Source organism: Ricinus communis, chromosome 2, assembly GCF_019578655.1.
Source record: "Ricinus communis isolate WT05 ecotype wild-type chromosome 2, ASM1957865v1, whole genome shotgun sequence".
NCBI classification, from domain to species: Eukaryota; Viridiplantae; Streptophyta; class Magnoliopsida; order Malpighiales; family Euphorbiaceae; genus Ricinus; species Ricinus communis.
The window spans coordinates 5,977,141-5,999,264 of NC_063257.1; the positions used below are offsets into that span (position 1 = coordinate 5,977,141).

The window sequence follows — 22,124 nt, forward strand, 5'->3', positions numbered from 1 at the left end:
TTTTTCCTTTTAATCTATGGATAGAATTTTTAAAGAAATAAATGACCTGCCAAATTTGGGAAAAAACACATCGTTTGTGTATCTAGAATACTCAAGTCCAGCCCTAACTCCAATATCCGTTACCCGACAAACTAATACAGGGCCCAACTCATTTGCAACATCACAGTCACAAGAAACAAAACATAAGGCAAAATAAAAACCACGTTGAGCCTTTGTTTTTATTTTCTTTTCCTCTGAAGACTTGCTCGCAAAAAATAAACAAAAACATTCTTTACTCAGTCGCCCATAGGGAGAGGCAGCAGCAGCAGCAGCTATGGCCGCAGCAACCATTAGCTATTATCTACCGAATCAATTCGGAAACTCAAGGCAATTCTTATTCAATCCTTACACTAGACCCATCTTCAAACGCAGCAATTTCGCGGCAAAAGTTCGCGCTTCTTCTTCCACTTCTACTTCTACTGCCCTGCTCGAATCAAAACCAGCGGTTTTATTCCGCTCAATCATAATTTCTCTTTCTAGTTTCTACCAAAAAAAGCTTAAAGAAACCAATCCCTGAAAATGAATTTTTCTTTTGTTTTTGTTTTTGGTATTGTATAGGATGCTGTCGTGGTCGAAAAAGAGGAGGTCAGTAGAAGCAGTACGAACATAATCGCTTGTCCTATATGTTACGAGCCATTGTCTTTGATAGGTGATCGTCTCTTGTCTGTGTAAGTTACATATTATATTATACAGTTAGTTATGGATTTAAATGAATAATTCTTTTATATATATATATATATATATATATATATTAAAATAAATGTTTGGATTTGTTTGCAGGGATATTGGTGAGTGTAGTTTGCGATGTGGCAGTTGTAAAAAGATTTACTATGGTAAAGAAACACATATTGAATTAACTGTGGCTAGTGGAGCCAGTAAATATGACGATGCTATGCCCTTGGCTACTGAATTTTTCAGGTGCGTTTGGATAATACTATCCATTCTGATTCTATTTTCTTGTGGACTAAGATTGAAATTATTACTTTCTTCTTGTTCCTATACTATAATTTTGACACCAATGGCTGCTGCAGAGTCTATTTCAATTGTATTATCAGTCAAGTTTCAAGTAGAAGAGAAGGGTGAACCGGTTGTTTAGTAATTTAATCCCTGAGCTCGATATAGCAGCCAAATGGGGTTTCTGCAACTTTGATTTTCAGAGATTGGATATGCAGTTAGTTAATTGAATTACTACAAGGTCATTTTTATTGCAGCTTGATTAGTTTTCTTGGGTTCAAGTAGTGCACACAATTGTAGTTAGCTTACATGTGGATGTGAGTAAATGGCTTTTAAATCTAATTGGTCTCCTGTGTCATAAGCTTTGCTTTTGCAGCATTTATACAGCATGGTGAAACTTGGACTCTAAAATATTCTTGGATCTATATTGTATTAACTTATTATGACTGTGATGTGATCTTTGATGGTATCATGTCCAATTAATGTGAAACTATCTACTTCCAGTTCGAAGTTCAAATTTTTTTTTTTTTGGAATCAGGCTTTCACTGATATCATTTCTCTATGAGAGGGGTTGGCGTCAAAATTTCATTTGGGGTGGTTTCCCTGGCCCAGAAAAAGAGGTGATAGGACATTTTATTGATCACAAGTTTATAGAGCAATTCATTTTCGTCAAGTTTACAGTTGTTTCAATGGCTACAACTTTTGTGTGTCTAAGCAAAAACATAACCTGCATACTGATTCTGCAGCATATTATCATATCCTCATAATGTACATAACCATGTGTAAATTTACATGATGTTCTCTATCAACAAAGTAGTCCTCATTTTGTATTCATATCAAGGAAATTTCATCTTTACAATAGCATCATGATGCTACCTTTAGTGTATAGAAAAGTAAACAAACTCCTTTTGTGTGGAAAAATAAACAAACTTGACTAATACAGAATGAGCCTGTCTGAAAAGCTAACATATAAAAGATTTACAGATATATTTTTGCTTAATAAGTTGATTTGATATTTACTAGTTTTTCTAATCTGTGCCCTTACCTTTTGCTATTATTCCCTTTATATGGTAAAGCTGATAAAGACCTGGCCATTCACTGCAGTTTGAATTGATAAAGGATTACCTCAAGCCAGTTTTAGGTGGAAATATTATTGATGCTAGTTGCGGTAGTGGGTTATTTTCAAGACTTTTTGCCAAGAGTGGGTTGTTTTCTCTTGTTGTTGCATTGGACTACTCAGAAAACATGCTGCAGCAGTGTTATGATTTCATCAAGCAGGAGGAAAACTTTCCCACAGAGTACAGATCAGATATTTTAGTTTGAACTCATCTCAATAAGTGGCAAGACTTTTAAATGATATTACTTACAATTTCTGCAGGAATATCTCTTGAGTTTTTCTAATCTATAATTTAAAACTATTTCTAATTGATTTAATTTCTTCAGGAACTTAATATCGGTCAGAGCCGATATCTCAAGACTTCCATTTCTTTTTGGTTCTGTTGATGCTGTCCATGCTGGTGCTGCCATACACTGTTGGCCTTCACCATCAGCAGCTGTAAGTTTTTCTCTTAACTTTTGGTGTTTTACATTAATTGTCTAGTTGCTTGTGATTCCTTCAATTCTGGAATATGGCATGCGAAAACATATTGGTGGACATTTCTTTGAAAAGCGTGTAAGGTTCACCCCTTAAGGAGAGATAGCTTGAGTTAGGGAAACTGGAAAGCAAAAGGCTTACACTGCAAATTTTACTTCTTGGTCTTATTTCAGGACAATATTCCACTTTGCTGTGCTCCAGGGGCCTTGATAGATAGATCTCTTTTGAATTTTCTTACACTCTACTGTCCGTATTACTTGTGTTCTATGAGTTTGTAGGGGGTGAACATTTTAGAGAACTGGATTTAGAGAATCTTGGTTATAGTGTTGTGATCTAAAATCCATACCATCTTCATTATGTTTGTTATCTAAAAATCGCATCATCTTTCTTTCACAAATACAAGGTATTTTGATTGGTAAGCACCTTACAGAAATGAAATCCTAACTCACATGGCAAGTTGCGATTTATAAGCTAGGGAATATCAAAAGGTAAAGCACTTAGGGGAATAAGAAAAGATTTGACTTGCCAAAATGGTAAAGTTTAAGGTTTGGTTTCAGTATTCATGTGAAGATAAACCTTTTAACTCATGTATTATATTTTTAATTTGATTTAGCCTTGATAAGAGCTCAACTTTTAGTTTGTAGTCTCTGGTTGATGCATGTCTAACAGTAAGGTTTCATGTTCTGCTTTATCTGTCACTAGCTTTTTCCAAGATCCCAATTCCTTGCTTTGCCAGCATTTTGTCTCTTGACTAATAGGTAATATTTCTATAGGTAGCTGAAATAAGTCGGGTTCTGAGACCTGGGGGTGTTTTTGTTGCTTCCACTTTCATACTCGATGGGCCCTTCAGTTTTGTCCCACTGATGGGGCCTCTGCGCCAGGTATGTAGCTATTCTATTGGAACTTGATTGCCTGTACTTCAATAATTCCATTTAGTTTTTCTGTTTGGAACTTGAATGCCTGTACTTCAACACTTCCACTTAGCACCTACGCCCTTAGCTTGCACCCAAGTTCAAGTCCTCATTACTAAGCGTCTGTTTTTAAGGACCTATACTCAATTTTCCTTACAACTTGGAAGATTGCATTTCAACAGATTTATTCTCAGGCTTTCAAGTTTATTCAACAAGCCTTTCAATTGAAACAATTTCACTAATCATCACTCATTTACTCATGTATGATCGACGATGACCGATTTCTTTTGTCTCTGTAGAATATTGCGCAAATATCAGGCAGTCAAATATTTCTGCGTGAATATGAACTAGAAGATATCTGCAGGGCCTGTGGGCTAGTTGGATTTACAGCTATAAGAGATAGGCAATTCGTGATGTTTTCTGCTAGAAAACCCAGGTAGGAATTCGGTTCCCAGATGTTCTGGTTCATCCAATCTTCTCAAATTGCATCAGTGTACAGAGGCACATTTTCATTTCATACCTATTTGGGTGTTCTTTTTTCTTTTTGTATAATGTCATTACTTAATTTGTTGAGGGGATGATGTCATCTGTAACCATGAAGAAACCATTTAATGAGCTCTGCTATTGCATCTTACGCTATTGTAGGTTTCTATGATCAATGGGAATGTAGAAAGAGCCGATCAAATTGGAGTTTAACTTTGAATTTGTTATATGTATAGTAATACCATATGCCCATTCTGACCCCAAGAAAATAGTGAATAATGATGAAATGTGTTTGCTCTTTACTGATATCGTCCTCACAAAGGATCTTTCAACAAATCTAAACACAATTTTGTTTAGTCCCCCCAAAGAAAAAAAGAAGAGAGAAAGAGAGAGACCTGTACAATTAGCCTAATACCTTCACTTGTTTATACTCCTATGAATATGAATAATTTTTGGATGGCTGCACTGATGTGCTTCATTTATCATAGTCCTCAAAAGAAAAATTTCCACGAGCTGTCTCGGAATGCTTTAAAGGGAGCAGTCATTGTAGATAAAGCCAGCCGCAGCTTCTTTTAACGTTCACCAAGAGAAGTGAATGCTAACTAGTTTCTCATCATTGTATCATTATCAAAATTCAAAATCCATGTTCTTCTGCGATTCACTGAGGTTGGAAAATGTCAACTGGCGATAGGGCATCATCTTCTCTTCATCGTCATCAAGATCAGGACAATCCTCCCCTTCATAAACCATTTCAATAACAGATGCCTCTTCAGCTTCAACCAACTCAACTTGACAATTTCCTCTGCTTGTAGGTGAATCATCTAAAATCAACTGTTCCATCTCTAATTCTATCAGCGCTTCCATATGAGCTCGCTCTCTATCTCTTGGGTAGGTACGATAGAGGAATGAGTAGATGAAACAGCACAGGGCCATTGGAATTCCTATTGCTGTATACAGAGCTTTGGCCAATGATGCAGCATTTCTTCTATCTGTAGCAATCTCTTCAGATTCACTGGATCCTTTAGGAAGGGGTTTATAACCATAAACATATTGAGCAAGCAGTCCAACTATTGGGGGAGCAAATGATGAGAGTATGGACTCGAAAGATCTATCCAAAGCGTAGACGCTTGTCCGGGATTTTTCAGGTACTATTTCCGCAAAAATTGGACTGCATGGACCATAATAATTGCCATAAGAATTCATAATCCTGATAATAGGCTATAGCTATGCAAGTATAAATTCAGACTTGGCTCTTCCACACACATAACCTGTTCTCATCTTTTATGCTCCATTTACACTATGAACTTCTTTACCTGTTCAACTGCTTTGGCTATTCGTTTTAAGTGCTTTCATATTTACGAAGTGCCTAGTATCTTATCACCTTATAGTTCTCTTCTCAATGGAAGGCTTATGAAATTATTGGAAGGAATAAAGAGAAAGCAAGGTTGAGAGACTTACTTATTTGTAGCTGGAGCGTTCCAAGTAATGAACAGACCCATGACGACCAAGACTAATCCGTGCATAAATGCTGTGGATGGATCATCAGGTAAACCCAGCAGAAGAATTGCTGCTAGAGGGATAGCTGATGCAGAGCTTATCTGTGCCAGAATTATTCTTCCAGCATTTGGGAAACGTGTGGAAAGTATATCCCCCATTTTGCCTCCAAACAAGCCCCCAAATGAACCAGCAATTACAAATAATGCTACGAGGAGTGCTGTCTTTTCATGGGAAAACCCAATAAGCTCTAACCACATTGCTGAAAATGTCAAAGCTGACCAAGGGAATGAACCAGTGATGCCCTGAGCCACTATTATCTGGAAAGATGGAATTTTTATGACTGACTTGGCTTCTCGGACTAGATCCTTCACTTCTGAAAAAAAGGATTTACTTACATCTTGATTCCTATTTTTCATACTAGCATCTGAAAAGTGTGGATCATTGGCAAAAAGGTAGACTAGCACACCCACCATGACACTTATTATTCCAACAAGATGGAATGAAAGCCTCCATCCAGGAATTCCCATGAATGTTATGGGAGCTATCAGTACTGAACATAGTCCCCCAACAATTGAACCAATGTTGGCTGTTAGTTGTAGCCAACCAAAAGCTGTACCACGGTTACTATCATCAGTTGAATCAGCAACCAGGGACTGGATTGCAGGTGCAACTATAGCAAGCCCAATGCCATTCAGAGCTCTGGATACAGCCACCTGTTTAAGAAAAGCTGAAGGACTTGAAATAAATAAAATCAGTCGACAAACCTACTGTGGTACTTAGCTCTCTATCGCGTGCATGATGATTGCCTATCATATGTAACTAAATCTCATATTAATATACATATCTTTAGGTACTACATTTTAATTTTTTCCTTTCATGTAGGATTTGAGCCACTTCAAAGTTTAAAAAAAAACAACTCAGGTTGATATAAAACACTTGGAAAATAGATAACAGTGAATTATTCGAGCTAGTTGTGCACCACATTGAGGTGAGCCTGATAATCTAGAACGTAATGGATTGATCCCCTCCGCAAGAAATGGCTTGCTCTAACATATGCAAATATGCAATGGCATCTAAGTTGACCCGTATCATTTTAGCCTGTTCAAACCCCTTGAAGAACTTTGCAATTCACAGAAACGAGGGCTATGATTACATTATGCAGGTCTCCTGGTTTCTCTAAGTCCAGGCATTTTAGCCATAAACTTAATAAGTTGAGGTTTCCTCAAGTTCCTCTTTAGGTTATATATTAGTGGAAAAAGAAAGTTGTTCAATCAATTAGATACAGCTTGAGATTGAACAGACAAGAATTTTGAATGCTATGTATTACAGCAACTCATTCACAAGGAAGTAATTAAATTAGTGGGATTAATGTTACCCTTCTTTCATTATTTTCACAAGCAACCAAAAGTTATCAAATATTTTACCCTCATTTAGATTTCCATGTGAGCAATTCATACCACACTTGTCCTAAAAGCCTTTCTTTTGAGCCCAAGCATTAGAGCCTGAACGCTGCCAAGTTATTGTCAAATGGAGCTCAGTCCCCAGTAAAGAATAAACCAAACTTAGAAGGAATATCCTCGTATTCTTCTACTATTCTATGTGCGATTTGTGACAGCTGACCAGTTAAATTTTAATAATTTAATGTAAAATTACCAAAATAGTGAACCGTACTCGCAGACAGTCCAATCAGTAAATCATCATCCAATTCAAATTTTACGAGTAAGATAAATTAAATTGTTGTGATCATATGACTCAGTTGATTTTCCTCTTTCATTGATGTCAAGTTGTTTAACCAAACAATTCATCGACAATCCTTTTCCTCATTTTTCTTAGCAATCAAACACAAAACAAAACAATCAAGAAGCTCAAAAGAAGCAAAAGAAAATATTTTATAATTTATTACCTCAAAATAAGTAGAGGAGAAGGCAACAAGAAAAGTAGCAGCAGCCCAAAGAAGTGCACCGAAAGCAATAACATGAGCTCGGTTGTGCTTAACAGCTAAATATGCAGCTAGGGGATAACAAGAAGACTGAACTATAGACCTAAACAAAGTCAAGGAGCCAAGTCCAGTCGGGTCTGTATGCAAGGCAGCACCCACTTCTTTATATACTCCAGGGAGTAAAGATTCGTCTGCTCTCTCCATGATCCCAGCAAGATTCACCAGTAGCAAAGTGAGTGTCTCTTGCTTCATTTCTTGAACTTCTTTTCTTTCTCTAACACACTTGGAAATTGATGCTGTTATGTTTCCTTTTTGGATCTGGTTGACTAGTGGGCTTGAATTTAGGGATAAGACTAGGAAGAAGAAGAGAGAAACTTGTCTATGGGTAGTTGTGGAATGGGCTTGACTAGCTCTTAGGTAATTGGTAGATCAGATATGCCTTTACTTTATTGTCAAGCTTCCTTATCATGTACCCTTAATTCTTTATAGTGATGCATACACGAAGTTAAAAATTATTGATTAAATTAGCGTTTGATTTTAGTGATAATAGTGAATGGAACATGTATTTAGAATGACCAACTAACTGAAATCTATTGTTCCTTTAAAAACAAACAAACAAGCTCAATGGGTATTGGATGCCAGCATCATTTATAGTTCTGGAAGTGTGTGAACCCAAAAGAGAAAAAGTTCTATGGGAGAAGTAATTGGACCTCTGGGTATGGCATGAGGTTTAGATCTTTCTTGCTGGAAGAATGGTCTTTCTACTGCAGGCCCAGCTAGTGGAACCACTGAACTAGCAGAGCATGTAAGCATAGTCTTGCAAACCCATAGACTGGAGGAACACTACTCTGTGAAATTGAAATTTGCCGTCTCCTCCTCCATCTTATCAGCTCTGACCATTTCAAGCTAAAAACTTAATTAAAAATTTAAAAAGAATTAAAGAAGAAAAATAGAAAGTGTGTTTCTGTAGTCCATGATGTTAAAAATATGAGTGCACCCCTACTTCCTGTATTCCACCCGGCATTTGGCAATGTTAAACACCTTCTTATTTAATGCCAACCAAACTTATTTTCTACTCCAAGATAGAAAATTAGTTAAAAATGAAGTTTCTTTAACTGAAATGTCTTTAAATTTTTATTTTCATCTTTGTCATCAGAGACCTATCTATTAATACACCAGAGGCGCCATGGTCAAAGAAAAACTTTTTATTTAATAGCTCCTTTTTTATGTATATATTCATATTTATATGAATTATGATCGACACTTTTAAAAATTCTGACAACCCCCCAATACATACATCTATAATATATAATCCTTAGTTTTAAAACCTAGCTACACTCTAGTTGCAGTATAGATGCGTGTAGAATAAAATTGCTCCGATGACTTTATCATATGATATCTCCGCCTTTCTGGTGGCTTTCCCATCTCATCCTACACGTGTCTTCTTCCTCCTCCGCCCTCTTTTCTTTCCCCGACTCGTGTCCTTTCCCATTTGGAAGCATGACGTCTTTTCTTGCGTCATTTCGCCGTGAGGAATCTTGCTGTTGCTCTATCCTTTGCACCCACCCTTGCGACTGTATCTTTATTTATATTTGCTGATTATCCGTCTCCAATTATTACTAAGCAAGTACTTTAATATAAAATATAAAACCCTTGTTATAAATTATATTTGATTTTTCTTTTTGGTCTGTTTTATATTACAATCTACTTTTCTAATTATTAATTTAGTAAGTGATTATTAAAAATACATTTCATTATTTAATATTAGATATTGAGAAATATAGTCAATTTTAAATTTTTTATAGAAATTTTAACAAAAAAAACAGTAAAAATGATATTTTTTAATCTTCCTGAGATGACTAGAGTAATTAGTTTTAATAATATAGTCCCTTCCCTGTTTATTTTAATAAAAAAAAAAATTTAGATTCAAAGCTTTTAGGAAGCACTTGCATCAATATGATATCCAGAAAAAGCAAAGTTCAAAAAGTAGGAGAAGTGCCGTTGATTTAACTAAACAACTAACAAACAGCACCTTGCACAAGACTAATACTAGACAAATCATCTAATAATCAATTACCCCATCTCATAATGTAAGCAATTAACGTTTCAAAAAACTTTCCAAATCTTTTTCCTTTTTGCCTTTCTCAAAAATTTCATTATAAATGATAAGTTATACAATAGAATAGTCATCTTTTTCCTTTCACGAGAAGCTCTTACCAATACCATTAATTAATAGATGGATAAATTTGAGTTTATTTTTTTTTTTTTAAATTTTAATAAACAAAAATACCTACTAAATTTTTATTTTATGTTACTCCCACATAAAGAAATGTTATCTTGAAATTTGCTAAAGTTGCAAGTGTTCTTATTATTTATTACTTATTAAGAAAATAGATATTTTTATTATAAAAAATTAGAATTTAAAATTTCGCTTAATTTAAAATATGGGCAAATGTCGATTTAAATGCATGTATTAACAAATTTGGAATAAATAAGTATAAAGTAGATCCAAATAGACCGTTATGATACTAGTTAAAATTGGTTAAATCCATGTACATTAGATATATGATCACTTTGTCTTAGTAATTCTAAAGCGTACCCTTAAAAGCTCTGAGTAAATGCAATCAATTTCTGAATCATATAATGTCATGTTATATAATGATTTTATTCCATGTGACACAAATCCTTGTGATACATGCAATGTATAATTGACAAGAAATGTGATTTTGCAAAGGAACATGATTCTATTCCTGTCGTATAATTTCTGTCCTGAGTAGTGTGAGAAGAGAAGAAAAAGAAAAAAAAAAGAAATCTTTGACACAGGAAAATAATTAAAGAACCCCACAGGCCACAGGCCACAGCTAGCTACCACAATTTGCACAGCCAAAATTGTATTCCCTTCATCAATTAGTACAAATATTCGTGCAATATTCTTAATTTATTCGTATACTAGATTTATAGCTAAAATAGGTAGACTTAATCATTTATACGTATCTGTTTATCATGAAAGAAGCATAATATATATTAATTTTTTAACATTACTATAGTTTTTCAGTGGCATGTATACATACATATAATATCTTAACATCATCATAAATTATAAAGAAAAGAAAAACAGTATGAGTGGGGGACATGTGGGGATCATGAAAATAACATAAGACCCGATGAGGCAGACAATTGTAATGTTTCCATGTCTCCATTAATTTCTGTGAAATTTTAAGCATCCATAGGGAATTCAATATCAGACATATATGAAAGACAAAATCTTTCAAGTGCAATTTGTAAAATTCCATCATAATCTCCCTGTCGAAAACATCACACTTCAGGCTGAGAATAGAGAGTATAATAATTTATAAAATGGGAGAATAATATCCATTAATAACTTGATTCAATTAGCAGTAACCTGAGTTTCGAGCCTTATTTTATTTTAACTTAAATATTAGCTGCCATATATTTACACCTCGTGATTGTGTGATCCTATCCATTCAAATCCCAACATGAAGACAGTAGAAATGTGAGTCACTGTTTGACAATTGACATAGCCTATCCACCTTTCTTTTTATGTGTTTTTTCTTCTTCTTTAAATTTATGTATGATAACAGCAAAAAATAATTAGGAAAGACTTGCTTATTAAGAAATTAAAATTGAACTTGGGAAATTTACAGAACCTTTTTATCTTTTTTTTTTTCTTTTTTTCTGGATAACTCAAGATTGAAATTTGAATTTTGTGATATATAATTCTAATAAATAGTTCTGGATAACATCTTCTTTTTTTTTATAGAAAGGATAATATATTGAAATTCTTAAGGACAAGGTTGAAAACTTATATGGTCTCAAAACTTGAGAATCTTAAAAACTCAAAGCCCTAACAAATTAAAGAATATATTTTTTTTTTTCTTTTTGACATTAGTGAGGTTTGAATCCTAAAAATTTATTTTCTGAGTGGTCTAACCTTACCATTAGACAAATTAAAACAACAAAATCATGAGTTTATATACATAGAATGAATTTGATACATTGTAATTATAATAATAATTGTAATCCTGAAAAACGTTATGTTATATCTGGCTGTCTACAGTCTACAGGAATGGAGAATTATAATCATGAGTTTCCATGAATTGGCAGTGGGGTCAAGTACCTATATGCATGGAACTTGGAAGGGATGAAAATAGGGGAAAATTTGGCGAAGAATTTCTGGAATCGGAAAATGGAAACAAGAATAGTACAAAGATTAGGCACAAGACTGACCATATCAACCCTTTTAGAGATCAACAAGGGAAGTTTTATATATATATATATATATATATATATATATATATATAGAGAGAGAGAGAGAGAGAAGAAAATTGGGGATTCAACTTGACATGATTTAACAAACTTGCAATATTACATTTTATTTTTTCTTTTCCTTGCAATTTATATATGTATGTATGTATGCAGTATAGTTTGTGCGGGGCGTTCCCTTCCAAGGAAGGACTTTTCTCTCTAGTGGGCTACCTAACTAGCACTTGAGGAACAGACATGACTAGCACGCCATACTTCTTCTCTTCTTCACTATATATGGTATGTAAATTAACGCAACCCATTCGTTTTGAGCTCGTGAATACACATACACATTTATATATATATTTACTGCATAGTTATTGGTGGCAACAGTACGTTCGTAATTTCACATGCTGGATCAAGTCCCATGTATGTGGTCTATCTCATAATTGATATCCACACCAGATTACAAGCTAAAGCTGATTAAAAGAAATTGTCAAAGGAACCAAAGGCTCCGTGATTTTGGAAGCCAAAGGCAAATGGTCTAGAATGGCAGCACAGGTCTAAGGCAAGACTTGAAGGGGTTAATTAGAGTTTTGAAAAATGAAAGACCCTCTTGCGTCACATTGCTGTCCACATTCATCATTGCTTACGTGTATAAATAAGATTTTTCAAGAATAAAATAAAGAAGTGGCACCAACAGCATGATCAGTTGAAAAGGGGATTTGCTATATATTAATAATAATAATAATAATAATAATAATGATAATTATATGTTTATGGGGATATTTGATGTCTCTCTCTCTCTTATTATGTATGCTTTCAATCTTGGGTTGGAGTACTAATAAAATAAGGACATTATAAGTTTTCCAACTTCCTAATTCAGAATGTTGCAATCAAAGATTGGTTAGAGGTCAGAATCTATAATATTGTTAATATTATATGAAAAATGCCTAACATTGATATATCCCATATAAAATAGACATGCTTTTCTTGAAGGGAGTGAATTAATAGAGAATGAAAAGGTATAGAACTTTTGGAATTAGATAATGAGAGAGAGAGAGAGAGAGAGAGAGAGAGAGAGAGGGGGAGGGGGTGAACTTGCACTATCTTTTTCAGTTCAAAACATAGGGTGCAGTCAGTCTCACATGACCGAAGATGGAGGTGGGAGGACAAGAAGTGAAGTGAATGAGAAAGAAAGAGAGGTAGATGGATAGAAAGATATAAAACAATCATCATTGCTAAAAACCAGATTATTCTCTGGCATGGGCCACCATGATTCCAAAAGAGAAAGTGTCACATGTCACCACATACTCTTCTTCTTCTTCTTCTTCTTCTTCTTCTTCTTCTTTTTTTCTCTCTCTCTCTCTCTCTCCCTCCCTCCCAATATATATATATTCCTATTTGCTATATGCTTAATTATCTCTCTAACAAAGTTCCCCAAAAATTATATCATTATACATTATGTTTTCTGCATTGAGTTTTATATTTATTTTTCCCTTTTGATGATGATACCAATTTCTCTAATTCTTATGCTTAATCATGCCCTTTAGATATAGCTATATCAAAATCATTCATAAAGATCATGATATCGAAATATCTTTTCTTTTCCTATCAACTGCTACTGCTATTATATTCATCTTCATAATTATATGATCATACCTTTTATATATTATTTCAACTGTATATTCCTTTTTATCACCTCTTCTTTAGCCTCAGAGATCTACCATGTGAAGGAAATCTAGGACTACCAATCAAAAATTCCATATAATAATCATCATTGACTTTCCTTTTTCTTTTTCTTTTTTTTTTCTTTTTTTCCTTTTTGTGAATATCATACCTATTATTTTGTCATCAATTAGTGTCAATAGTCCCATTTAAATATATTTGTGCAAATCCCCCAAAAATAGTTAACAATTAATCACATGTATTATTCGGTACACTTTGAAAAAGAGATATATAATTCTTCCCACTCAGTACTCCATTATTAATTTGGATTTGTTTGACAGTATTAGATTATCCAAATTCAGCCATCTAATATACCAATTCACGAGCTTTAAATAAAAATTCAATTCTTGAACCGTAAGAAAATCAAAATTGATGTCTGATTATCCTTCCTGCCATGATTAGAGTAATATCCTATTTCTTCTTCTTTTAACAGGATATTGGTGGGGTAGCATTTCCTTATACTTTCTACATTATAAATGTGTGTCGTTAACACATGATAATATTGATATCATCGTAGTTTAACAAACCATGTCTTGTGTGGATCACGAGCTCATCATAATTTAATACACTCCATTAAACGAACCCCATCTATTGCACATTGTTTTTCTTTCTTTTTAAAAAGAAAGGATTTTTTGTGTTCTTGGGATTGCCTAGTTATAGCTGTTGTTATTTTATGTTAAGCTAAAGACACATTTTGGATTATTAAATTGCAGAAAAATTATACAATTGAGAGTAGCGTGGAACATAATTTAGTTTGGATTGTGAAATCACCTTAGGAAAATGAGGTTTTGTCTTAGAGTGATATAATAATAATGAGACGGTCTCAAGCTAGGTGAGCAAGAAAAGACCCTTCTACACATATGTGTAGTGGGTTGGATTCCTAAATTTCTAATTATTTATCTATTCTTTTTCAAGATAATCCTAGTTTAAAATTCTCTTTAAAGAGAACACCTTTGTCTCTCGTCCTCCAATTCAACGAATTTGATACATACATATATATAATCACACCTTGCACTCTTAGTGGGCATCTCTTAGATATATATGTATATATATATAAAAGAGTAAAAGAAATCATAATCAAAGATAAGGAAATAATGGGCTCGCTTCTAACTCCTAGTTTATGATTGCGGCAGGTAAGGATTCCCTTAATCTTTGCCACTAATCACTCTAATTATATCGTCTTATACAAAATCAAGATGAAAGAGTTCCTATGCGACATGCAATTGCCATAAGGATCAAGAACCGCGACATTGAGATTGATATATAGAACCAGAATAATATTCCCATAATTCTAAAAAAAAAAGAAAAAATTCAGATATAAATCAAGTAAAGAAAAATAAAATTTAAATTAATGAATGGCCTATAATTAACATATAAAAAGTTAAGAATAATGAATAAGCTTGTGGTCACACACAAGAAATATTGTTTCATTTGTATTATAACTCCTATACATCGATCTATTATGATAAGAGAAAAAAAAAGAACAGGATTTGGACCACCCTTTTAATAAGCAGAAAATCTTTCATAGTAGACAAGATCTTTTGTTACAATGTCAACAGCACCGACTTCTTTCTGGTTTCTTTTTTTCTTTTCTTTTTCTCTCCCGCTAGATAAGGTACGAGAAAGAAAACTTTGCATAGTGAGGTTTGCATTAATGACCTATATAAGCTATGTGGAGCAATACTTAGGCAGTAACTAGAAGAATTGAAAACCCACAAACAGTTGCAAGTACAAGAGAGAAATGGAAAACTGAATAATACAGTAATGATGTCTAACGAGAATTATGACAAAAAGCTGGAAAAGAGATGTATATCTACAAATAATTGTAAACAGTGTGATACTAGAAATATTCTTGTTTATTTCCTTAAAAAAAAAAAAGAAAGAAAGAAAGAAAGAGAGAGATGATTTGATGCTGTAATATTCTAGCCAAAGGAAGTGGTGAGACTGAGCTTAAAAACACAATCTTAGCCTCATCATCATTAATATATATCAAGATCATCATGACCATAATCTCCACCAAACAATACTACCTTTGATCATGGGTTAATTAGTTATAGCAGCAGGCAAATACCCTCCTCTTGTTAGCTACTTCCTTGTCTCCAGTACACCATGAACTACTATATAACCATTTAAATCTGTTCCTATTCTGAAGGACAAATCCATGAATCAACAGCACCTTCACCTCTTGGAGGAACAATCTCTAAACCCTTATCATGATGATGAAAATCTGATGACGAAGCTGAGTAGTTAAACTTACAGCTATTATTGTGATCATTATTCCTCAATCGCATCCCTTCTGCAGTTGTTACATTATGACTTGGTATTCCACTCAGGTTTGCATTATGACTCATACCCAAGTCATCCAGAGAAGGTAATGGCATGCTTGCTTGAGACTTCGCACCTAACCCATGAACATTAAGTGAAGAGTGATGGAGAGGAGGAGGTTGTAAAAGGGACTGAAATGAGAGCATTTGGTTTTGCATGTTTAACATATTCTGAGGTTGTTTGGACAGTTGGCCTAGATCAGAAGGCAGTTGGTAGTTGTTAATAGAACTAGGATTAAAAGTACTAGTTGTCCCAGCGGGAATAGAAGATGAGGTAATAGTATTATTGTCATTAGTAGTTGTTGTAGTACTAGCAATATTAGTAGCATCTACCATAGTATTAGTGTTCAACAAAGAAGAAGAAGAAGAGAATGAAAATGGGGATTGTTGATGTTGAACCTTTTGAGCCGACGGATGTAAAGGGTAAAGTGAACCCATTTGTTCCAAATGGCTAGACCTCATACCTGACCCAACTGAACCAAAAAGATCAAGCCTGCAGCGTGAATATGGTGACCCTGAAAATGGTGGTGCTGGGATCCCAGTAAACTCTTGCACCATTGCTCGAAAATTTGACGTGTCCGTAGTGAGAACCGTAGTGGGTGCTCTTCTTGATGCTCTTGTTCGCTTCTTGGGATTTCTTGTTACTACATGTGTTTGATCAGAAGGAGAAGAACATCGCCCTCCATTATCTTGTACAGATCGCAATTGCATAGATGGAAGTGGAGCACCTTGACCTGATCCTTGAGCACCTAGGACTGATGATTGACCAGATGGCGCTGCAGCTGGTGCTGTTGCCGACGATGATGATGATCCTGGAAGGTTGCTTCTGAGGTCAGTGCAATCCGGGTCAGATCGTAGACCTCGTGGCCGAACCACGTCAAGATTTAGCAGGGAAGAGTTGAGATTTGGGTTTGGTGAAGATTGAGAAAAAGCATGGAAAAGATTTGGTGAAGGATCAAATGGAGTGGGATGTTGATGTTGTTGTTGTTGTTGGTGGTGGTGGTGGTGGTGTGAAAGAAAAGATTGTGGGTTTAATGATAAAGGAAGGCCAAAGTGGCTAGAATGATTCAAGAAAGCAGGAAGTGATGACTCTGGTCTTGAATCATACTCTTCATCACCACTTGAAGATTGCATACTACCACTATTACCAGAATCCATAGCTAATAAAGAAAAAGAGAAAACAAACAAAGATTTTGATGAGTGAAACCTGAAAAAGGAGATGGCGGTGATAGTTGCCAAGTTGCAGAGTTTGATCAAAAGAGCAATTATGGAAGTGCTGATGCAGCAAAAGAACCACCCATCAAACCAAATGAATACTATTGATGATCAAGAAACTAGCTAGCGGCATATATCTTCTAAATCAGCTTTAAAGAAAAGTCCTCATATCTTTTAAAGCCTGATCTGAAATGGAAGGCAATAATAATATATGTATCTCCTTTTTGCACTAAATCAACAAAAGTTTCTGCGAAAAGAAAAGAATTGCCCTCAGATCTTGATTATGATGGCTACAAAGAAAAGCAGCAAAGAGAAACAAAACAAAAGAGAGGTTGAAGTGTAAAGGCTAAGAGGATACGTGAGCTTTCCATCTCTTTCTTGCTGCTGCTTCTTCTTCTTTCTCCTTTTTCAGTGTAAAGATTAGGGTTTTCGGAGAAGAAACAAAAAAAAGAAAAGAAAAAAAGAGAGAAAGAGAAAGAAGAAAGAGAAGGGGCAGGTTATTTAAGGCTGCTTTTTGGCTCTAAGAGAAAAAAGAGGACCTAAAACTCAACAAACAAATGTTTCCCACTAAGAAGATCCTCTCTAGAGAGAGAGTATGCAGAGTGGGGTCTCCATTGGAGTAGAGAAAGTTGCCGGTGGCTGGCAACGGGTCAAACTCAAAGTGAATGAGATGGAGCGACAGGGAAAGAAAAGGGTTGGCTAATAGGTTCTTGAATGTGAAATGGAGAAAATGATGTTAAAATTAAAAAGCTTGGAAATACCAAAAGAAAAAACAATTTATAAATTTCCTCAAAGAAGAAAACAATTTGTAAAAGAGCATAAAAAAAAAAAATGAACAGTTCATTAATTTCCACCGCTATATTTCACTGTTACAAATTCTTTCTCTGTTTTTTCCTTTTTCCGGATGCTTTCACACTATGTGCATATTAGGCACTGCCATCCCACCTATCCTAAACCTTCTCATTTTCGCTAATATATTCTATGCCTTACAATTTAGTATATCAACTTTATGAATTTCATCAATTTTATCCACATCTCCATCTCACTTTGTATGTTTAATTAGCAAAACATTATTCTCCATGAATTTAACTCGCATTGGCAATAATATTTTCCAGTTTTATTTTATTAAATTTTTAGTTTTTTTTTTTTACTCTTTATAATTTTTTAATTATATTATTATTTTTATTTAAACTTCCGGAAATTCTTATTTAGTCTATTGAATTATAGTATTTTTTTCTTTTTACTTTGATTGAGTTAATAAGAGTAAAATAAAATTACAAAAAACTGAATAAAATAATATAAAGATTAAAAGATTTTAATAAAATAAAACTAAAAAAATATCAGAAAATAGGCATTAAGAGGTAAGAATTGTAGGAAAGAAAACCCAAATCGAAATGACAATGGGCCATAATTCTCATAGTGCCTTTTCTTCCTCCTCCTTTATAATAATTTACTCAACTATACATTACTAATTTCTCATCCCAACCTTCAAATTCATCATCAATGACCATCGTCATCGCAGCTCTCAAATGGTCCTCCTGTACTAATTCATTGTCAAAATATCCGTACATTAAGCCAAAAGAAAGATATCACAAAGCTCATCCAATCCAATAATTATGCATATCTCGTAAACTATAAAAAGTTGCAATTATTAAATAAAAACTAAGAGCAAAAGAACAACTCAAAAACAGATTGGGCTCTGTAATCATCTAGCACAACTTAGTGGCCGTGGTGGAGCTTCAGAGTATCAAGCAGCGTTTGCTGCTATAAATTGGAGGAAATTGAATTGGATCCCAATATACTACTAGTAATAATGGGATTGCTGTGGTGAAAGCAATATGTTTGGATGATGAGAAAAAAGCGACGAGAAATGATGGAAAACTTGGAAAGTGCTTGATGATTTTGTGTTTAGTTTTGGAAATCGTCGTAAGAAATTCCTCAAACAGAATTGAATTGAGCAAATGATTGATGCAATTTTTTATCTTTTATTTTTAGAGAAAAAAAAAGGTTGAAATTAGGAAAGAGTGATAATTAAAACTCATCATTTTATCTCTTAGAAAACAATGGATTCTGAAATTTTTCAATCCCTTCTTAATCTGAATATAAAGCCGAAGATTGAATAAAATTGTAATCGCTAATCAAATTTATGTACTAAATTGGTATAAATCTTAGAATAGAATATTATTTTGCAAAACTGAATAAATATTTAGTATTGAAATAATAAGCAACTCTGCATACAGCGAATACCAAGAAAGAACCACCGGTCAATTACATGAAACCACCATTTTACACACACATATGGATTCTTGCAGGAGGAGAATACAATTTTGTCATCTAACAATATTTTGCTTCTCAAAAGAAAATAAATAAATAAATCCAGAACATATTATGATTGGTGATAATGTTTCTGTTTTCTTCAAGAAATTTAAGTAGGCGTGGCATGATGATGATACATATCAGCAACCCTAAACCCCCCAAAAAAACTCTCAGCCTTTGACCAAGTCAGAACTGAGAAACAAGGAAGCAAAATCCAAGTTATAATTGAGCAAATATCAGAGAATCTTTTACCATCTTCATCATTCCAACTGATATTCAAAGAACACCGTCCTCCATCTATATAATATTATTATTATTATTTCTTTTTGCCTATTAATGTCATATATTGATTCTCTTGTATTTAAACCTATAAAAGAAAGAAAAAATAATAATAATAATTATTTGCCTGGTTCATGTTTGATTCTTGAAAATAAAAGAAAGTACCCATTAATGTTGTTGTAATCTTTACACGATCTTTGATACCCTAGTACATTTATTGGCTTTTGGTTGTTGATTGATGCAATTTGTTTATTCTTTCTCTTTCAAGCCCCCAGAAAAAAGAAAACAAAAAAACAAAAACTTGGTTTGGCATTGTACAATTGTGATAAATGGGTCGGTTCACCCACATCTACTGCTGGGTACAACCATCCAAAATTGAAAAGAAAAAGAAGATAATTAACATTTTCTATGTGCGACATTATACAAATCCCAATTTACACACATGATATGTATGTATATTGTTACACTAAGTATGCAATTATATATGTAAGAGCAGTGATGAGAGGCCAAAATGTCAGTGTCAAAGTAGGTGTTATTTATATTCTCTAAAAATGGGAAACTGGGACTGCCCTATATATGTAATATAATCCTCAACATCCCAATTCAATTCTCTTCATGTCTTTTATCCCTACACGGAACTTATTTATAGACTAATTTTAACAAATTTTATATATGAGGTCTCAATTTTATCAATCTTACTGCTCCCATTCACATCTCTTCTTCTTCTTCTTCTTCTTTATGTGCAGCTTGTTGGGAGACGAGGGTTTCAAGTCACTCGGTTGTTGAGCTGATTGTTATTGTACCGCCAATTCTTTTCTTTTCTTTTTTTCTTTTGCCTTTTAGAAGACGAGATTTTTTTCTTAATAAAATAATAAGAAGAAGAATTTTTCTCTTTCCAATTAGTGAATGAGTATGCACTTTTCTCAATATACTCAGAACAATAACTTGAATTTTTATAGCTATTCTAATTAATTTTTTTAGACTATATAAATCTCATATTTGATATTATTAGAAATGCACTAAAATGAAATAGACTTGGACAACTGCTAAAAGAATATTAGAAAATAAGCTAGAAAAGTAAAATGATGTGACTTGGAACTCTAAGGGTGTGTCTAATTAAGGAGAACTATGTCAATTTAAAAAAAAAACATTAAATAGAAAAATAAAATTTTATGTTTATTTATACTATTTTCTAAAATGAAAGTATAAAATATTTTTCATGCCTTTATCAGTAAATTTACAAATTTATTTTCATCTTTAATAAACCAATATTAAATCCCCAAATATATATCAATACACTGCGTACTAAATACCCAAACCTTTTGCACATAAAAGCGGGTTAAATTAATCCAGTCTTTATAATTGATTGCCATACATTGAGTCTGAGTTTGTTAAAGCAACTGGAAGTGGGAAGAGAATAAGTATAATATCTTATAAAATGTTGTTTCCATTTTTAATATAACCCAATAATCATAGACATTCAAAGTTATGATATTTCTTTTGAGAAATCTTATTAAATAGAATTCATCTATCACATAATCATCCATATTTTAATTATATATCAATCAAAGTTGATGACGCAAAGAGATCTGATTCAAACTCAATATCAAATGCTTGTTGAAGAAATTGTTTACCCGACTGAAGATCCAACAGTACATGCTTTATTGCATAAAGGAAAGTAGAGCTGCTTGGTTTGGCATGAGCTTTCACGTGGAAGAGAAAGCTTGAAGAGACTTGATTGAGTCGGCACTGTGAGTCAAGTCGGTAATGAAAGAGTTATAAGAGAAGAAATTGGTGTTCCAAAGTATTCGTTGAACCAGGTTCTAAAGGTTAGAGGTAATGGTTGCTCTAGATATTGTTATTGCAGATGTTTAGTGGTGATTATGGATTATAAGATAGAGAGTCCACAAGCGAGGAACTCTACATTGACTCTTTTTATGGAGTTTTCAGAATTTCTTTTCTCTTTATTTGATTTTTGTTTCAAAGAACAAGTCTTTCAATATTATTCTGTTCAAGTTTTAAAGAAAAATGTTTTTATTTCTAATAATATATATATTTATAATTAACACTTGAATGGGCACGTTTTATTGAATATTTACGGTATTATCTTTATATAAAATTTCTTTATTAAATATTTATAATAGATTAATTTACTTTTATTTTTCCAAAAATACATGTGCATGTATTAATTAGTAAAACATAATTTATATACCAAAAAAAATCACTTAGATGGGCTATAAAAATTAAAAAAAAAAATTAAATGATCAAATCACTAAAGTTCAAGAAGCAACATACGCATTTGCCTTTCTTCAATACATTGCCAATTTATTAGTGGCTATGCAAAATTTTCCTTTCATCATTAATACTCTGTCTACTGCCTACAAAGAATATTCTTTTTTAGGTTTTTCTTGAGAAATACATTTTAGATTTTAATAAATTGTTTTTCACATATGATGTATTGAGAGCCATTCGATCGTGCAGTGGAGTCGAAGTCTTTTACAGCTTAAAGATGTAAATGCTATAATAATTGAAACTTTAATAATCAAATTAAGCTGTTTAAAGGAAATTATTTTTAATCAAAT

General features: G+C 33.4%; 3 protein-coding genes and 1 long non-coding RNA gene across 11 annotated transcripts; 2 read left to right on the forward strand and 2 right to left on the reverse strand.

Annotated features, from left to right (window-relative positions):
* Positions 1 to 208: 208 nt before the first annotated feature.
* On the forward strand, positions 209 to 6,448 carry LOC8263059 (uncharacterized methyltransferase At1g78140, chloroplastic). 8 transcript variants are annotated; one of them, XR_007214782.1, is made up of 11 exons: positions 210 to 484; positions 598 to 707; positions 820 to 957; positions 1,532 to 1,613; positions 2,098 to 2,291; positions 2,437 to 2,548; positions 3,361 to 3,468; positions 3,798 to 3,934; positions 4,470 to 4,789; positions 4,874 to 5,126; positions 5,388 to 6,448. XR_007214782.1 is itself a non-coding variant. In XM_015716099.3 (9 exons), exons 1-9 carry the CDS (start codon positions 314 to 316, stop codon positions 4,151 to 4,153), a joined length of 1,062 nt encoding a protein of 353 aa, XP_015571585.1. In that variant the 5' UTR covers positions 210 to 313; the 3' UTR covers positions 4,154 to 4,194. The 8 variants fall into 8 exon arrangements, 1 of the variants encoding a protein (XP_015571585.1); XR_007214784.1 differs by having other exon boundaries at positions 209 to 427; positions 4,470 to 5,126; XR_007214783.1 differs by having other exon boundaries at positions 4,470 to 5,126; positions 5,370 to 6,448.
* Positions 4,258 to 8,432, reverse strand: LOC8263058 (putative glycerol-3-phosphate transporter 3). The gene is made up of 3 exons (XM_002513861.4): positions 7,382 to 8,432; positions 5,440 to 6,191; positions 4,258 to 5,149 (listed from the first exon to the last, which is right to left on the reverse strand). Exons 1-3 carry the CDS (start codon positions 7,667 to 7,669, stop codon positions 4,609 to 4,611), a joined length of 1,581 nt encoding a protein of 526 aa, XP_002513907.2. The 5' UTR covers positions 7,670 to 8,432; the 3' UTR covers positions 4,258 to 4,608.
* Positions 8,433 to 9,876: 1,444 nt separating this feature from the next.
* LOC125369219 lies at positions 9,877 to 12,468 on the forward strand. The gene is made up of 2 exons (XR_007214859.1): positions 9,877 to 11,980; positions 12,074 to 12,468. It is a non-coding gene; the product is annotated as an uncharacterized LOC125369219 (long non-coding RNA).
* Positions 12,469 to 15,130: 2,662 nt separating this feature from the next.
* On the reverse strand, positions 15,131 to 17,834 carry LOC8263057 (rho GTPase-activating protein gacF). Its single transcript, XM_002513860.4, has 2 exons — positions 17,306 to 17,834; positions 15,131 to 17,194 (listed from the first exon to the last, which is right to left on the reverse strand). The coding sequence occupies exon 2, from the start codon at positions 16,888 to 16,890 to the stop codon at positions 15,550 to 15,552; it is 1,341 nt and encodes a 446-aa protein (XP_002513906.1). The 5' UTR covers positions 16,891 to 17,194; positions 17,306 to 17,834; the 3' UTR covers positions 15,131 to 15,549.
* Positions 17,835 to 22,124: the final 4,290 nt, after the last annotated feature.

Excerpts from the sequence above, each read along its gene's own strand:
- LOC8263057 (XM_002513860.4), bottom strand. The coding sequence starts at position 16,890 with ATGGATTCTGGTAATAGTGGTAGTATGCAATCTTCAAGTGGTGATGAA.
- LOC8263058 (XM_002513861.4), bottom strand. The coding sequence starts at position 7,669 with ATGAAGCAAGAGACACTCACTTTGCTACTGGTGAATCTTGCTGGGATC. Across the intron at positions 6,192-7,381 it reads TCTCCTCTACTTATTTTGAG|GTGGCTGTATCCAGAGCTCT; the intron begins GTAATAAATTAT and ends TTTCTTAAACAG. Across the intron at positions 5,150-5,439 it reads AACGCTCCAGCTACAAATAA|TCCAATTTTTGCGGAAATAG; the intron begins GTAAGTCTCTCA and ends TGGTCCATGCAG.
- LOC8263059 (XM_015716099.3), top strand. The coding sequence starts at position 314 with ATGGCCGCAGCAACCATTAGCTATTATCTACCGAATCAATTCGGAAAC. Across the intron at positions 958-1,531 it reads TTGGCTACTGAATTTTTCAG|GCTTTCACTGATATCATTTC; the intron begins GTGCGTTTGGAT and ends TTTTGGAATCAG. Across the intron at positions 2,549-3,360 it reads GGCCTTCACCATCAGCAGCT|GTAGCTGAAATAAGTCGGGT; the intron begins GTAAGTTTTTCT and ends ATATTTCTATAG.